At 37.5% G+C, this 17176-nt stretch overlaps 1 protein-coding gene across 3 annotated transcripts in view; it reads right to left on the reverse strand.

Moving 5' to 3' along the window:
- Window positions 1-16206: 16206 nt before the first annotated feature.
- LOC131434746 (uncharacterized) overlaps window positions 16207-17176 on the reverse strand; it is a 95864-nt gene continuing 94894 nt past the window's right edge. For all 3 annotated transcript variants that reach the window (XM_058601821.1, XM_058601823.1, XM_058601822.1), the window contains one exon: window positions 16207-16570. In XM_058601821.1, coding sequence (XP_058457804.1) covers window positions 16324-16570 — 247 coding nt within the window. In that variant the 3' untranslated portion in view covers window positions 16207-16323. The remainder of the gene's footprint in view (window positions 16571-17176) is intronic.

Consider the following 17176-nt stretch of genomic DNA (forward strand, 5'->3'; position numbering starts at 1 on the left):
ATTGTCACCACAGATACACGTGTAGGCATGAAACAGGAACCAGTGAGGACCAAGCTCACCTTGTGACGACCTTGATATTTAGTTAAAATTTACTTTAAAAATGATAACTTATAAGGAAAACAAATTTATATTTTAATAATACAACATAATGAATACAATATAACATAATATAATAGAATACAATATAATATAATAAAATATAATATAATATAATATAATATAATATAATATAATATAATATAATATAATATAATATAATATAATATAATATTATATGATATAATATAATATAATATAATACAATATAATATGATATAATGCAATGCAGTATAATACCATACAACATAGTATATAATAACATAAAATAGTGTACAACGATAATATGTGAAATAATATGCTATGATACAATATAACAGTTAATGTCGCAGTGTAAGTTACGCTCTAATAATAATAATAATAATAATAATAATAATAATAATAATATTAATAATAATAATAATAATGATAATAATAATAATAATAATAATAATAATAATAAAAATAATAATAATAACAATAATTATAATAATAATAATACATGATGTAATAAACAACAGAATTATATGTTGTAATATACTATGATAAACACTCCTCTTTAGGATGGGCTTCAACCTACAAGCCATTTCGCACCCTCTCATTCTGCTACTAACGCAGAAGGCGATAGCACCCAGTCGACGCCGTTCTATTGACCAAATGTCATCATAGACGCTCGGGGAGGCATGAGATAGGGACTTGTAAGGACTTAGTTATCTCACCATTTGACGACAAAGCAAAATAACAGTAATGGTAAAATACTTCATAATCAACTCTCAGCTGGTTACTTCACAGTTTTTCATCCCAGTAATCCGACTTGTTTCTCTTCCGTGAAAAACCCGTCTACAATTGATCTGGTTCTAAGGGATCAAAGTCACATCTGTAGTGAACCGATTACACATGCTGACTTTGACTCAGATCATCTTCCTGTAACATTCAGACTTTCCAACGAAGCTATAATAAATTCAATTAGTTCTCTACTCAACTATCATAGAGCTAATTGGTTGGATTACAGATCTCACATTGAAAATCATGTGGATCATGAAACTATTTTAGAAAATTCTGCGGACATCGACACAGCAATTGATAATTTGAATCATTACATTATCGAAGCTAGAAATCTTTCAGTTCCCAAAGCTCAAACTAATTCTTTCAGTTCCCAAAGCTCAAACTAAATTAAATTCTCCCAAGTGTTATCACACGATGACATTATTGTGACGAATTTTGACGAAATTAAATCAATTATTAGGAAACTCAAAAACATGAAGGCTCCTGGTAATGATGGAATTTTTAACATTCTTATTAAAAATCTTCCCGATGTTGCCTTGAGACTCCTGGTTAAAATTTTCAACAAGTCACTATTTTTTACCTGGAGCTGTAAGTGGAATGTATTCAACAGTTAGTGGAATGTAATTTCAGTTTCAATAGTGGAACAGAAAAAGTGAAACTGTTTCAACAAGTGTTTTTCATTAGCTTACTTCCCAAACAGATGGAAAAACGCTAAAGTAATTCCTATCCTCAAACCTGATAAAAATCCAGCAGAAACATCAAGTTATCGACCAATTAGCTTACTTTCTTCTATCAGTAAACATTTTGAAAAAATTATCTTGTTGAGAATGATGTCTCATATAAATGAGAATTCAATTTTTTTACCAGAGCAGTTTGGATTTCGTCATGAACATTCAACTACTCATCAACTTGTAAGAGTAACGAACATGATAAAAGCAAATAAATCTTCTGGGTTATCCACTGGAGTTGCTCTTCTAGACATAGAAAATGCATTCGACAGTGTTTGGCACAAAGGTTTAATAGCAAAAATGTCTGATTTCCAGTTTCCTATTTATTTGATCAAAATGATTCAAAATTATTTAACTGATCGTACTCTTCAGGTTAGCTATCAGAATTAAAAATCTGAATTGCTACCCGTACGAGCCGGTGTTCCGCAGGGTTCGAGCGTAGCTCCAATCTTCTATAATATTTTCACTTTTGATCTTCCAAATCTACCCGTTGGTTGTCAGCAATCGCTATTCTATGACGACACAAGTCTGTTAGCCACAGGTAGAAATCTAAGAGTGATCTGCAGTCGCCTACAAAGAAGTTTAAATATTTTCAGTGATTATCTGTCAAAATGGAAAATTACACCAAATGCAGTAAAAACGCAATTAATTATTTTTCCTCATAAGCCAAGAGCTTCTTTTCTTAAACCAAACAATAATCACATTCTCAAATTGAATGGTTTGGAATTGACATGGTCTGATCAAGCTAAATACTTAGGTTTAACGTATGACAAAAAACTCACTTTCAAGAATCACATTGAAGGAATCCAGGCCAAGTGTAATAAATATATTAAATGTTTATATCCTCTTATAAACAGAAATTCTAAGCTTTGTCTAAAAAACAAATTGTTAATTTATAAACAAATTTTCAGACCAGCCATGCTTTATGCAGTACCAATTTGGTCAAGTTGTTGTTCCACCAGGAAGAAAACGCTTCAAAGGATTCAGAATAAAATTCTGAAAATGATTTTGAAGCGTCCTCCCTGGTTTAGTAAAATGAGTTACACAGACTCACACATATAGAACCATTAGATGTAATGTCACATAATATTATAAGCAAATTCCGACAAAAATCGATGCAATCTTCAATTGAATCGATTCGCTCTCTGTATTAGTTAGTAAGTTAGTATATAAGTTCCTTTTCCCCATTACACAATACAAGTAGATTTAGAATTTTCCCTACACAAAAATGACAGAATTGCGGAAGCAAATAATGTCCTCATGGTAATAACCAAATCATATATATAATAGGGCTGAAAAGTCACCACTTGTGGCTGAACACCCAACTTAAATTTTAATAATTTAATTTTAACTCATATTCCAATAAATAGTTATTTATAAAAAAACGAGATTCTTCCTCAATCCGATTTTAGTGACATAGAAAAAAATTCTTCAAAAATTCCCAAAATGGACGCTTGTCGTTCTGGGAAGAAACAACAATCTATGCCACCAGTGACGGTGATGATTTTCGACTTCAAAGCATTCTGTACTGAGCTTTCTACTTTTCTCCCAGAAGTAAAAGTCTCAATTCAAATCGGACGAAGAGGAGAATGTCGAGTCTTGGTTGATGGATTGGAAGATTACGAAAGTCTTATCCGATATTTGTCCGAGAAACTTCATAAATTTTATTCATATGATATAAAATCAGACAGACCCTTCAAGGCTGTCTTGAAAGGCTTATCAAATGATCAAAGTACTGATGAAATTAAAAATAAACTAAAAGAATTTCTTGGTTTTGCCCCTTCACAAGTAAAACGTATAAACATGTTTTAATCCAAACATTTTTTTAAACATGTTTTAATCCACCTAGTGGTGTAATGATGCCTTTTCATGTACATATAATATTGTGGTATTCTATTCAAAATTTTTCTCTTCGATTTTTGAAAGAAACCAAGAGATTGTTTATGCATAACATACAGAATAAAACAGTGCTTTGATTGCGTAAGTCATCCTTAAGAAAATGGGTTCACTATTATATGCACCTCCGGCACAGGAACCACCAACTAACTTGACACATAAACTCTTCTCGAAAAGTGAGTGAGATCCATTTTGGTATATATGATCACTATTTCCGGTACATCCGGAACCGGAATCGATTTGTTTAGTTGCCTACTGATAATGACTATCGATTTGGGTAGTTTAGAGAACAGTATAGAAAATTTTATACGTTTTTTTGTTTCGCCGGTTTAAGTGACGGTGTACAATATTGAACACACTTTACCCTATAATTCCGGAACTGGAAGTCGGAGCCGGATGAAATTCAGGAATTCCGTATGGGACCGGAAGACCTTTCATTTGAATCTAAGTTTGTGGAAATCGGTCAAACCATCGCTGAGAAAGGTGAGTGAGAACTATTTTGGTATATATGACCACTATTTCCGGTACTTCCGGAACCGGATACCAGGAACCAGGATAGCCGCAATCGATTTGTTTAGTTGCCTACTGATAATGACTATCGATTTGTGTAGTTTTGAGAACAGTTTAAAAAATCTTATACGTTTTTTGTTTCGCGGGTTTTAGTGACGGTGTACAGTATTGAACACACTTTACCCTATAATTCCGGAACCGGAAGTCGGAGCCGGATGAAATTCAGGAATTCCGTATGGGACCGGAAGACCTTTCATTTGAATCTAAGTTTGTGGAAATCGGTCAAACCATCGCTGAGAAAGGTGAGTGAGAACTATTTTGGTAAATATGACCACTATTTCCGGTACTTCCGGAACCGGATACCAGGAACCAGGATAGCCGCAATCGATTTGTTTAGTTGCCTACTGATAATGACTATCGATTTGTGTATTTTTTTTTCGTTTTTTGTTTCGCCGGTTTAAGTGACGGTGTACAATATTGAACACACTTTACCCTTTAATTCCGGAACTGGAAGTTAATTCCGGAACTGGAAGTCGGATCCGAATGAAATTCAGGAATTCCGTATGGGACCGTAAGACCTTTCATTTGAATCTAAGTTTGTGGAAATCGGTCAAACCATCGCTGAGAAAAGTGAGTGAGATCTATTTTGGTATATATGACCACTATTTCCGGTACTTCCGGAACCGGATACCAGAAACCAAGATAGCCGGAATCGGCTTGTTTAGTTACTCACTGATAATGGCTATCGATTTGTGTAATTTTGATACCAGTTTAGAATTTTTTTACGCATTTTGTTTCGCCGGTTCAAGTGACGGTGTACAATATTGAACACACTTTACCCTATAATTCCGGAACCGGAAGTCGGATCCGGATGAAATTCAGGAATTCCGTATGGGACCACGATACCTCTCATTTGAATCTAAGTTTGTCAAAATCGGTTCAGCCATCTCCTAGAAAACCTAGTGAGATTATTTGACACATACACACACATACATACACACACATACATACACACACATACATACACACACACAGACATTGCTCAGCTCGACGAACTGAGTTGAATGGTATATAACACTTGGCACTCCGGGCCAATTTTCACTAGTCGGACGAACTGAGTTGAATGGTATATAACACTTGGCACTCCGGGCCAATTTTCACTAGTCGGTTTTTCAAGTGATTGCATAAGCTTTCTATATGAGAAAGGCAAAAAACGAATGGTACTCCTAAACCACGATCTGGAATTTCCCATGAACTTTACCTAATACACTTCAATTGAAGTGACGAAAACAACTACGTTTCATTTCCCACTTTAATTCATTGGGAACATTATAAGCGGCATAATCGTATTGCAAACTTAACCCAATATCGTCGTTGCCAAGGATTCGGCCATGGAACCAAAAATTGTCATATGGATATACGGTGCTTGAATTGTGGTAAATCGCATTCGAAAGACATTTGTCCAATGAATGAAACCACTGATAAATTTTCATGTTCAAATTGCAATGGAAACCATAAATCCAATTATTTGAAATGTCCTGTCAGGAAAAAATTTCAAACGCTCGTTCGCTTAGACAACAAGTCAAATCAACGACCTTAAATTTACAGAACATACCTAAAAATCAAAAAACCGTTACAAATGCAACGCCTAGTTCTACTTTTACACTTATTTCTTCGAATTTAAAACAAAAAATAGGTATGCCTTCCAATTCGTCTGCTAACGAAAACAATTTATTGACAGGTAGATCGACCCCGTCATCATCTTCTTCTAATGTCAGTTACGCTAGTGTAACAGGTAGAAATCTACCACTTAATTCTTCTAATTTAAATAATCAAAACACAGGAACACGCTGCAGTTCATCTTCTAACGAAAACAATTTATTAATAGGTAGATCGGCCAAATCATCTTCTTCTAATGGCAGTCTACCTACAAATATTCCTTCAATGCCATTCGCTTCTATAAATGAAGTCGATTTAGACGATATAACTGAAAATAAAATGATCTACCTACAAGATCAACTTTTCAAATGATCATCCGAATGTATTCGACTTCATCACTTTTTGAAGTATTTTAAATCGGATGGCAATTTGCAAATAATATTATAATGAATTTAAAATTTAACAGTGTTATTTAAATATTTTAAATTGGAATGTTCGATCTTTAAAATAGAGTGAAGATGAATTTTATAATTTTCTCTAAGTTAACAAAATTCATATTGCCTTTGTGACAGAAACTTTTCTTAAACCAAATGTCAGATTGAAAAGTAATCCACATTATGTGGAGGTTTACTGGAATTGGTGGTGGAGTTGCCATTGTTGTCCAACGGCAAATTAAACATCGAATTTTACCTTCTTTCAATACTAAAGTTATGGAAAGCTCGGGAATCGAAGTTGAAACCATTCATGGAATTTATTTTATCGCTGGAGCATATTTGCCATTCCAATGCCCTGGCGAACAATTGTATTTCTATAAAGGCGATTTGCAAAAAGTCACAAGATATCGACCGAAATTTTTCGTAATAGAGGACTTAAATGCTAAGCATGTCCAGTGGAATTGTAGGCAAAATAACAGTAATGTTAAAATACTTCATAATCAACTCTCAGCTGGTAACATCAGAGTTCTTCATCCCAGTAATCCGACTTGTTTCTCTTCCGTGAAAAACCCGTCTACAATTGATCTGGTTCTAACAGATCAAAGTCACATCTTTAGTGAACCGATTACACATGCTGACTTTGATTCAGATCACCTTCCTGTAACATTCAGACTTTCCAACGAAGCTATATAATTAGTTCTTTTTTTTTATTCAACAATATAATATAATTTTTTAGGCACACTGCTTAAGCTCTAAGATGCCGGCTTTTTCTAATTTTAGTTAACGACTAACATAAAACTGTAACATTGGTGTTGAAATTGTCTATTCTCGAGAATCCAGCCTACAGCTGGCAATCCGCAGTGGTTGATGAACTGAATATAGCGTGTGTCTTCCAGATGACGTTGGTAAATATTTATGCTGGCCGCATCCTTTGGTCCGTATGGGTCCGCGGAAAACACCCCCAGGCTACGAAGACCCGGCGGGTGGCCCGCATGCTGGTCATCGATTGGAGCGGTCTTCCATTGGGGTTGATTGTTATGTTACGGAAGAGAATAAAAGAGACATAGACTAGTAAATATTGTAGAAAAACGGGGTAAAAAGGGGATATGAGAACGAAATGCCTAGAAAACGACAGAGATCTAATTAGTTGACAACGAGATGGTGAAGAGACGGGGAAAGGGAGAACAGAAAAGTTAGTGGCAACAAAAAGATCTAGTTAGTTGCAATGAAGATGGTGGACAGGACGAGGGGTCGATAGAATCGGGCGGATGTTAGTGTCGAACCTGCAGTTGGAGATTATTCTTAGCCATAGTTAAAATATCGTCGAGGAATGGGAGGAACTTTCTCTGCAAGATATAATAGATTACACTTGTATACGAATGTGTTTAAGGAATTGGTATATGAGAAGCATGTATGAACTATCCCGACTCGCCAACACATCCCGAACCGGAACCTCAGGCGGTCTACCTCGGGCCCTGAGGGATTCCAGTAGCTTCGACCTGGCGTCACGATACTCTACGCACGACCACACGACATGCTCGATGTCCTGGTAACCGTCGCCACAGGTGCAGAGACTGCTCTCCACGAGCCCAATACGCCGGAGATGTGCGTTGAATGTATAATGATTTGACATGAGCCGCGACATAACACGAATGAAATCGCGACTCACGTTCATCCCCTTGAACCAAGGTTTCGTCGATACCTTAGGGATAATGGCGTGTAGCCATCGTCCCATTTCGTCATTCGTCCATGAAGTTTGCCAACTTTCGAGAGTTTTCTGACGAGAAATGCTGAAAAATTCATTGAAGCAGATTGGTCTTTCATAAATATCACCTTCTAATGCGCCCACTTTAGCCAATGAGTCTGCCTTTTCATTGCCCGGAATGGAACAATGCGAAGGGACCCAGACTAACGATATTGAATAAGACCGTTCAGATAAAGTTCTCAAATGTTCCCGTATTTTCCCCAGGAAATATGGGGGATATTTTCCTGGCTTCATTGCCCGGAGAGATTCTATTGAGCTTAGACTGTCCGTGACAATGAAGTAATGGTCTTTGGGCAAGGTTTCAATGATCTCGAGGGTGTACTGAATGGCAGCTAATTCTGCGACGTAAACTGAAGACGGATCACTGAGTTTGTACAAAGCGGTGATGTTCTGATTGAAGATACCGAAGCCTGTGGACTCGTTGATGTTTGATCCGTCAGTGTAAAACACTTTTTCACAGTTAACTGTTCTTAGTTTATTATAAAAAATATTAGGGGCCACTTGAGGGCGTATGTGATCCGGAATTCCACGAATCTCTACTCTCATGGATGTGTCGAAAAACACAGTAGAATCAGAAGTATCCAGGAAATGAGCACGGTTGGAAACAGACGAAGAAGGATTAATATTCTGAGCCATGTAATCAAAATACAAGGACATAAAACGGGTTTGAGAATTAAGCTCAACTAACCTTTCGAAGTTTTCAATCACCATCGGATTCAAGATGTCGCATCGGATTAGCAATCGATATGAGAGATCCCAGAATCGGTTTTTCAACGGTAAGTTTAATGAAATGGGTGTTCGCGGCGGATCGGAAGCAGAAGCATCCATATTCCATTACGGACAATATCGTTGTTTGGTAAAGCCTGATCAAGTCTCCTGGGTGGGCACCCCACCAAGTTCCGGTTATTGTGCAAAGAAAATTGATTCTCTGATGGCATTTTTGTTTCAGATACCTAATGTGACATCCCCAGGTGCCTTTGGAGTCGAACCAGACCCCGAGATATTTGAATGTGAAGACCTGAGCTATGTTTTCACCCCCTAGTTGAAGCTGTTGTTGTGCTGGTTCTCGCTTCCTTGAAAATACAACCAACTCAGTTTTCTCCGTAGAGAACTCGATACCCATTTGAAGAGCCCATATGGATAAGTTGGCAAGAGTATCTTGTAACGGCCCTTGCAGATCGCCAGCTTTGGGTCCTATAATAGACACAACGCTGTCGTCGGCAAGTTGTCTTAGCGTGCAAGATGTATTGATACATTTATCGATGTCGTTTACGTAAAAATTGTATAAAAGGGGGCTTAAGCATGAGCCCTGAGGAAGACCCATGTAAATGAATCGTATTGTCGACAAATCACCATGCGCGAAATACATGTATTTCTCGGACAATAGATTGTACAAAAAGTTATTCAAAATTGGTGAAAGACCATGCTGATGCAACTTCTCAGATAGGATATTTATGGAAACTGAGTCAAAAGCCCCCTTGATGTCTAGGAAAACTGATGCCATTTGTTCCTTACGAGCAAATGCCATTTGAATTTCTGTTGAGAGCAACGCAAGACAATCGTTCGTTCCTTTTCCTCTGCGGAAACCAAATTGTGTATCTGAAAGTAAGCCATTAGTCTCGACCCAATTGTCTAGACGAAACAGAATCATTTTTTCGAACAATTTCCGGATACAGGAAAGCATAGCAATCGGCCGATACGAATTGTGATCGGAGGCTGGTTTCCCTGGTTTTTGAATGGCAATAACTCTTACTTGTCTCCAGTCATGTGGGACAATATTATCCTCAAGAAGCCTATTGAATAAATTCAATAAGCGCCTTTTGGCAGAGTCAGGTAAATTTTTTAACAAGTTGAATTTGATTTTGTCGAACCCCGGAGATTTATTGTTACGCGATAAAAGCGCAAGTGAGAACTCTACCATCGAAAACGGTATTTCGTTTGCATTTGACGTCGCGGCGCGGGAGATACTCTGGTCCGGAGCAGAGTCTGGGCATACTTTTTTAGCGAAATCGAATATCCAGCGGTTAGAATATTCCTCGCTTTCGTTTGTGGTGTTTTTGTTGCGCATTCGTCGGGCTGTGTTCCAAAGAGTGCTCATCGATGTTTCTTTTGTTAATCCGTCAACAAACCGGCGCCAGTAACCGCGTTTTTTTTGCTTTAATTAAGTTCTTCATTTGCGTGTCTAACGTAGCGTAATTACGATAATTATCAGGTGTTCCATTGGCTCTAAACTGTTTGAACGCGGAGGCTCTATCAGCGTTCAGTGATGAGCACTTTTTGTCCCACCACGGATTGGGAGGACGGATGTTAGTTTTCGCGCCAGGTACACGTTTCGTCTGAGCTTGAATCGCAGTATCGAGAATCAAGCCAGCCATAAACGTGTACTCTTCCTCCGGAGGTAGTTCTTGTGTTGTTTTGAGTATCTCAGATATCGAATTTGCGTAGTCTTTCCAATCAATATTTCGTGTGAGGTCATACGAAACATTGATTGTCTCCGATGGTCTTAATCCGCAGGTGATTGAGATTACGATAGGTAGATGATCGCTACCGTGGGGATCAGGGATCATCTTCCACTTGCAATCTAACCGTAGCGATGTCGAGCAAAGGGATAAATCCAGCGCACTTGGTCTTGCTGGTGGTGCAGGGATCCGTGTCATTTCTCCCGTATTCAAGAGTGTCATATTGAAGTTGTCGCAAATATCATGGATCATAGTTGATCTGTTATCATCGTGAAGACAGCCCCATCCCGTACCGTGTGAGTTAAAGTCTCCTAAAACCAACGTCGGTGCAGGAAGGAGCTCTACGATATCACTGAGCCGCCGATGCCCAACCGAGGCTCTTGGGGGAATGTAGATGGAAGCAATGCAAAGGTCCTTGCCTTTTACTGTTATTTGACATGCGACAACTTCAATGCCTGGTATCGATGGGAGGTTAATTCGATAGAAAGAATAGCACTTTTTGATCCCCAAAAGCACTCCTCCATAGGGATCATCTCGATCCAGACGAATAATGTTAAAATCGTGGAAGTTTAGGGGTACATCAGAAGTTAGCCAAGTTTCGCACAATGCAAATGCGTCACATTTCAGATTATTCACTAGAATTTTGAAAGGATCTATTTTCGGGGTGATACTTCTACAATTCCACTGTAAAACAGTGATTGAATCCTTAACCTCAAAGGGTGACTTAGCCATCGAAGGATACGATCGCTGAAAGAAGGGGCCAATTTGCAGTCATCTGCTTCAAATATGTTTTCACTGTAGGCATGAATGCAATTAAAATGCTTTTAAGAGGGTCAGATATGTTGAAATTTTTGAAAATCCAGTCCACAATATCTGAGAACTTGATAAGCCCAGCACTGAGTTGGTTCTCAGATAGATTTTCGGGGACGCTTGGGGGGTTTGATGTCCCAGGAAGTGGTGGGAATTCTTTCGTAGAATTTAGATTTCCTAGACCAGGAGCATTTTGCTTCGGTTTTGCTTTAGCACCACTTCCTCTAGCTGTAACTTTTAGAGGCCCTTCTGAGGATATCTTCGAACCCTTACTAGGAAGCTTGTGGGAGGATATATTTCTTCTCTTTCTATAGCTTTGAGGGACAGCCGAAGATGTACCTTCCAAAGGGTCGTCATAATCACTCTCGTCATTTAACAAGCAGGCATATGGGTTCGTTATTTGTTTGGGGGGAGTGGCACTCTTCAGCATATCGGCGAAAGAGCGTTTAGAATGTTCTTTCAGAGAACGCTTCATTCTGTCACCGCGAAGTCTATACGCGGGACATGCCGAGAGGTCATGCGGACCCTCCTTACAATAGAGGCACTTTTCAGTATACTTACCGCAAGAGCCATCCGCATGTCCTCCCCCACAGTTGGCGCACCGGGGCTTATTGCAGCAATGAGAAGCTGTATGCCCCAATTGTTTACAGTTGGTACAGTTCATTACTCGCGGTACAAACAGACGAACGGGCAGACGAACCCGGTCCAAGAGGACGTAGTTGGGTAAAGCCGAGCCAGCAAAGGTAACTCGATAAGAATCTGATTGGGGATAAGATTTTGTTCCATCCCCGGCGATCGATACTGAATGCAAGCGTTTGCAATCCAGTATCTTGACATTCTTAAGTAAGGGGTCTTTAAAACAACCTGCTCCGTACTTAAGAATGTCCTCACAAGTCAGAGTCGAATCGGTTACCACGCCGTCTATTTCGACTTCACGAGCTGGTACGTACACGCGGTAGTCCCGCGTAAAGTGCTCATTTCGAACAATCTCGTTTGCCTGCTGAGAGCTGGTTAGTAAGACCCTGAGCTTGTCTGGTCGTACTTTATCTATTCTTTTTATAGTAGAATATCGCGAGGACAGGTCACGAGATATTTTCAAAGTATTCAATTTTTTGTCGTTTGATTTGGTCCGGAAATATACAGCATAAGGTCCGACCGGGAGTGCAAGCCCATCCGGATAGCTCTTAATGCGAATCTTACTGCTGTCAGCAGAGGTCTCCATCTGATCATCGGGAGGGGGAGGTTCAGAGTTGCTCATGTCCTCACGGATAGTTGTGAGGATAAAATGATGAGGAACCGATAATAGAAAGGCGGGAGAATAAACAATGAGAAGACAGTACTTATCTTGAAATCCGGCTGATCGTTCACCAAGTTCTCGCTTTTGCAGATCGGTGTATCATCGCAGATGGTGTGTAAAAATCCTCCACGAGGAAAAAAAACACAATTGTCTATAATGTTCAACGTATAACGGCACTTTTCACCAGAACACAATATACAGTGATATCACAATAGCACCCGGCACTGGCCAACTGTGCCTATTGATACTATCACTCGCTAGCACACAGAGAGAGCAAAATGACATTGAGAATGGATTAAAACGCTCGACTGGACAAATGTTAAGAGAAACGTAAATACGCATCCGATCACATCGACTGTTGATTTGGAACTGGTAATTAGTTCTATATTCAACTATCATAGAGCTAATTGGTTGAATTACAGATCTCACATGGAAAATCATGTGGATCATGAAACTATTCTTGAAAATTCTGCGGACAACGGCACAGCAATTGATAATTTGAATCATTACATTATCGAAGCTAGAAATCTTTCAGATCCCAAAGCTCAAACTAAATTAAATTCTCCTATCATCGATGACAATCTTCAACTGCTCATTCGGTTGAAGAATGTTCGTCGACGACAATATCATCGTTCTCATGATCCTACTATGAAAAACATAGTCAAGGATTTACAAAAAGAAATTAAGCATACAATCTAAAAAATTTTGAATTTTACAGGTGACTTAATCCCTCATACGATGTAATTCATAAAGACCTAATTTGTCAAATGACGGAAAATTTTATTTGTTATGACTTAATGTTAGATGAACTTGAATTTTACTGGTTTCGAATGTAACTTGCATTCTGCTAGCAGGTGCGACTGTATGAATTTAAATGTACTTTTTACCAACCAAGCAGATGTATGCTTCTGTGGCTCAGTCGACAGACGTACTTGCGATCCAATGATTCTCGGTTCAAGTCGCAGTGGTTGCTATCAGTATTCTTTTTTTATTTCACCGAATTTCATGTCATGGAATTTTAGACACAATATTAAATGTTCTTGCATGTGAATTTGCGTGAACTGCGACGCTCCATTTATGTGCATCTTATAAGATGTAAAATCACAGGGATTTTTTTAAGTGTGTAGATTTACTGTTTTGCGAAACGAAAATTTCTCTAAAGAAGTTGAACATATTAAACCATATTCTAAACCTTTTTGGAAACTTTCTAAGGTTCTTAAGAAACCTCAGAAACCAAATCCTGCTCTCAAGGAAGAAAATCAAATACAATGGCGAAAAAACTCAAAACCTTGCTCAGCAGTTTGAGAGTGCACACTTAAAAAATGTTACATCTTTATAGATGCACATAAAAGGAGCGTCGCGATTTACATACATTCACAATACAAAGCATTTAAAGATAAGTCATATCATTAACTTCACAGTTGTTTTAGCTGAAACTCACATCGACACAGACGCAAAATATATGTTTACATGTTAGTAGATGTAATATTGTGCCACCACCGAAGAAATTACGGCATACTTGAATTTACGTCAAGCGTAAATTTCATTTTTTCTAAGAGTGATGTAAACAATTTTAATTTGAACGTTGTGAATCCTATTGAAAATGAAGTCTCACTGAAATATGATCAAATTTCAACTCAAGTGTTATTACAAGATGACATTATTGAGACGAATTTTGAGGAAATCAATTCAATTATTAGGAAACTTAAAAACATGAAGGCTCCTGGTAATGATGGAATTTTTAATGTTCTTATTAAAAATTTTCCCGATGTTGCCTTGAGACTCCTGGTTAAAATTTTCAACAAGTGTTTTTTATTAGCTTACTTCCCAAAAAGATGGAAAAACGCTAAAGTAATTCCTATCCTCAAACCTGATAAAAACCCAGCAGAAACATCAAGTTATCGACCAGAATAATATGACTACTTTTTTTCTATCAGTAAACTTTTTGAAAACATTATCTTGTTGAGAATGATGTCTCATATAAATGAGAATTCAATTTTTTTTCCAGAGCAGTTTGGATTTCGTCATAAACATTCAACTACTCATCAACTTTCTCAGAGTAACGAACATGATAAAAGCATGTTATTATTATTAATCCGTTGATCATCGTTTTTGCCTCAATTTTTTTTCCTCTAGCACAGTTGGCGTTTCCTTACCGCTTCTTTTCTCCCAGCGGCCAGCTCCGCAAAACCATTATCACTTGTTATCTTTTCTCGGTAGCATTAAAGTGGATCTATGCTTCTTGTGCTGTATGTTTTGTTCACGAAAAATAGCTATTACCCCACAGTAAATGTTTTTTCTTCCACTTGTTACCGTCAGGCTATGTGCTGACAAATCCGATATTTACTTTTATTTATCACTATTCAAAAACTGTTTTCATGCTTTTCTTTCAGCCACATTTTACAGGTTGTTTTCTCACAACGTTATTGTATACGAAATGGTCCACTTGAGAACGATTATTAACACAAGAACGACCTTTTACTTTTTAGCGTTAATCGCGCAATGAATAATATTTTATTTCGTCCTAAAGTTTCACTGGCTACGCTCTAAACTATGACGACCGTGACTTGCGACTCTCTGAAAACTGATTGACGGACTACTATCCGTACATTATCCGAAAACTGACTGACTTGAACTCACGTGAACTGTCTACGGGACGACGCCCGAGACTTACGGATATTTTCCGCGAACTCTCTGAAACTGCCGGCTAACTCTTCCCAACTATGGGTTTTTAAGCTCCTAACATTTACTTTCGGGTGGAGCCCGAAGTCTTTAGTACAAGCTGAGCTTGCAAAAGTAGAAAGTTCATCCGACGTTTTCCCGAAGTTCTACCGAAGAGCCGAGACCACTCTCACTATGCCAGTGGCAGTGACTAGTGTCCGTGTTTTGTTTCTACATCATTGCTGCGTTGACTAATGCTTGGAAATGTCGATTACGCTGATATGAGAGTTTGCTTGATGAGTTTCCTTCACAACTTCCTACTTTTTCTACAATACTAGTAAATTCAAAGGAAAATTTGCTGAGGGCGCTGCACATGCTCCAGATGACAGACTGGATGTTTTTGATGGGGTAACGTGGCGCCATCATAACACATGTGGCTACTGTCCCAACTAAAGCAATATTCGAAAAGATCGTTAAAATGATTAAAGAATTTAATTTCAGTGTCCTGCCTGTTATACTGTGCCAAGCATTTCTTACCATTTTACAAAACATTAATTTCGAGTTATTTGTGTTTATTTCTCGCCACTAATTCTTCATCATCAATTACTTTTTTTATTTATTTAACACTATATTAAATAAGGCACCCTGCTTTAGTTCTAAGATGCAAAAGGCATTTCTTAAAAGAACTTAAGACTAGGATAATTTCTTGAAATATAACATTGTGTATTCGGTTCACGTTGTTGTGTGCTGACCGCCGAAAGTCTGGGGGATCCAGTCTCCACTTTGTGGTCGGCAGTATATCACCAAATACTGATAATATTTGCGATATGGAGAACATATTTTGCAGTGTTAATTACAACAAGAGATATTCACGATTAAGTTCTGCCTATTCTTGTATAAAGCGAATTTTGAAAAGACGTCCCATAGTAAAGTAAAATGTATTCTCGTCAAAAAGTTATAATGGTACTATTAGAATGACAAGCGAAAGACATTATCACACCACTATGTGGTTTAAGAAGAGGTTTTCTCAAATTCTAATTTGAAGTTGGGATTTGCATCAATTTTAGATACAACGAAAAGATTCGGATTAAGTTTCACAATATATGTTATAGAAAAAATACAGATATTTGTTCATTCAATTGTCTCGAGTGTAAAGCAAAGGATTTATTGATTGCATCCGGAATACGCTAGCTATAAAAGATTACGTGTGCAGAAGATAGATGGATGAAGCAATTATCTCAGCCTAACAATATTTTTTATCCCTGTCACAATTAGAACCATATTTCAGGTTCTCTTCGTTTTCTTTGTCATCTTCAACATTAAATGTATTTGGTTTAAAAACACCTCTGACACTCTCGAATGCTTTCCTAAAGCCTAGCTTAGTATAAAGACTTCGCGATGCCGTGTTTTCTGGTCTGATTACCACGAAAGGTACATAACCTCGTTGAATGACTAGTTTTGTAAGGGCTTGAGCAAGTTGAATGCCGTACCTAAAAATAAAAACAAAATATTTTCAAATCACAATTCAAAAACAAATTATCATCAATCAAATTGATGCACTGTTGACAAAAAAGAAAGAAGATTAATCAGTTTGTGTAGGTAATAAATTTATTCTTTAGTTGTAGCTGTTTGTCTTTCTCACATAGTAAGGCTATGGATCGGTTCCAACGGAAATCATTCTTAAAAGGGTGTAGCGGGGTATGCATATAAAACTGCCACAAAACAGAATTTAAATTTATATAAATTGTTCGAAAGGGTTTATGTTGGAGATGATTTTCCCAAAATTTTAACCCTTCAACTGCCATATTTGTGTGGTTATGGTGGTTCATCTGATTTTTTTTACCTTAAGGTTAAAACCTCTGTAATCGGAACAAAAAAATGTATTTCATGTAAAAATATGTTCAAAATTTTCGAATTTTTTATATTCGCTGTTATTACATAAAAAATAAATCATTTATAGGTACATTACACTGTGTTATTTTCAGATTTTTAAAAAATATGGACGGGTATAATATAAAAAAAATCAATCGAAAAACCATGCGTGTCCATCAAATTATGATCAGATGGAGACGCATGGTATTTTGTTATGAAAGCAT

Source organism: Malaya genurostris, chromosome 3 (genome assembly GCF_030247185.1).
Source record: "Malaya genurostris strain Urasoe2022 chromosome 3, Malgen_1.1, whole genome shotgun sequence".
Classification (NCBI taxonomy): domain Eukaryota; kingdom Metazoa; phylum Arthropoda; class Insecta; order Diptera; family Culicidae; genus Malaya; species Malaya genurostris.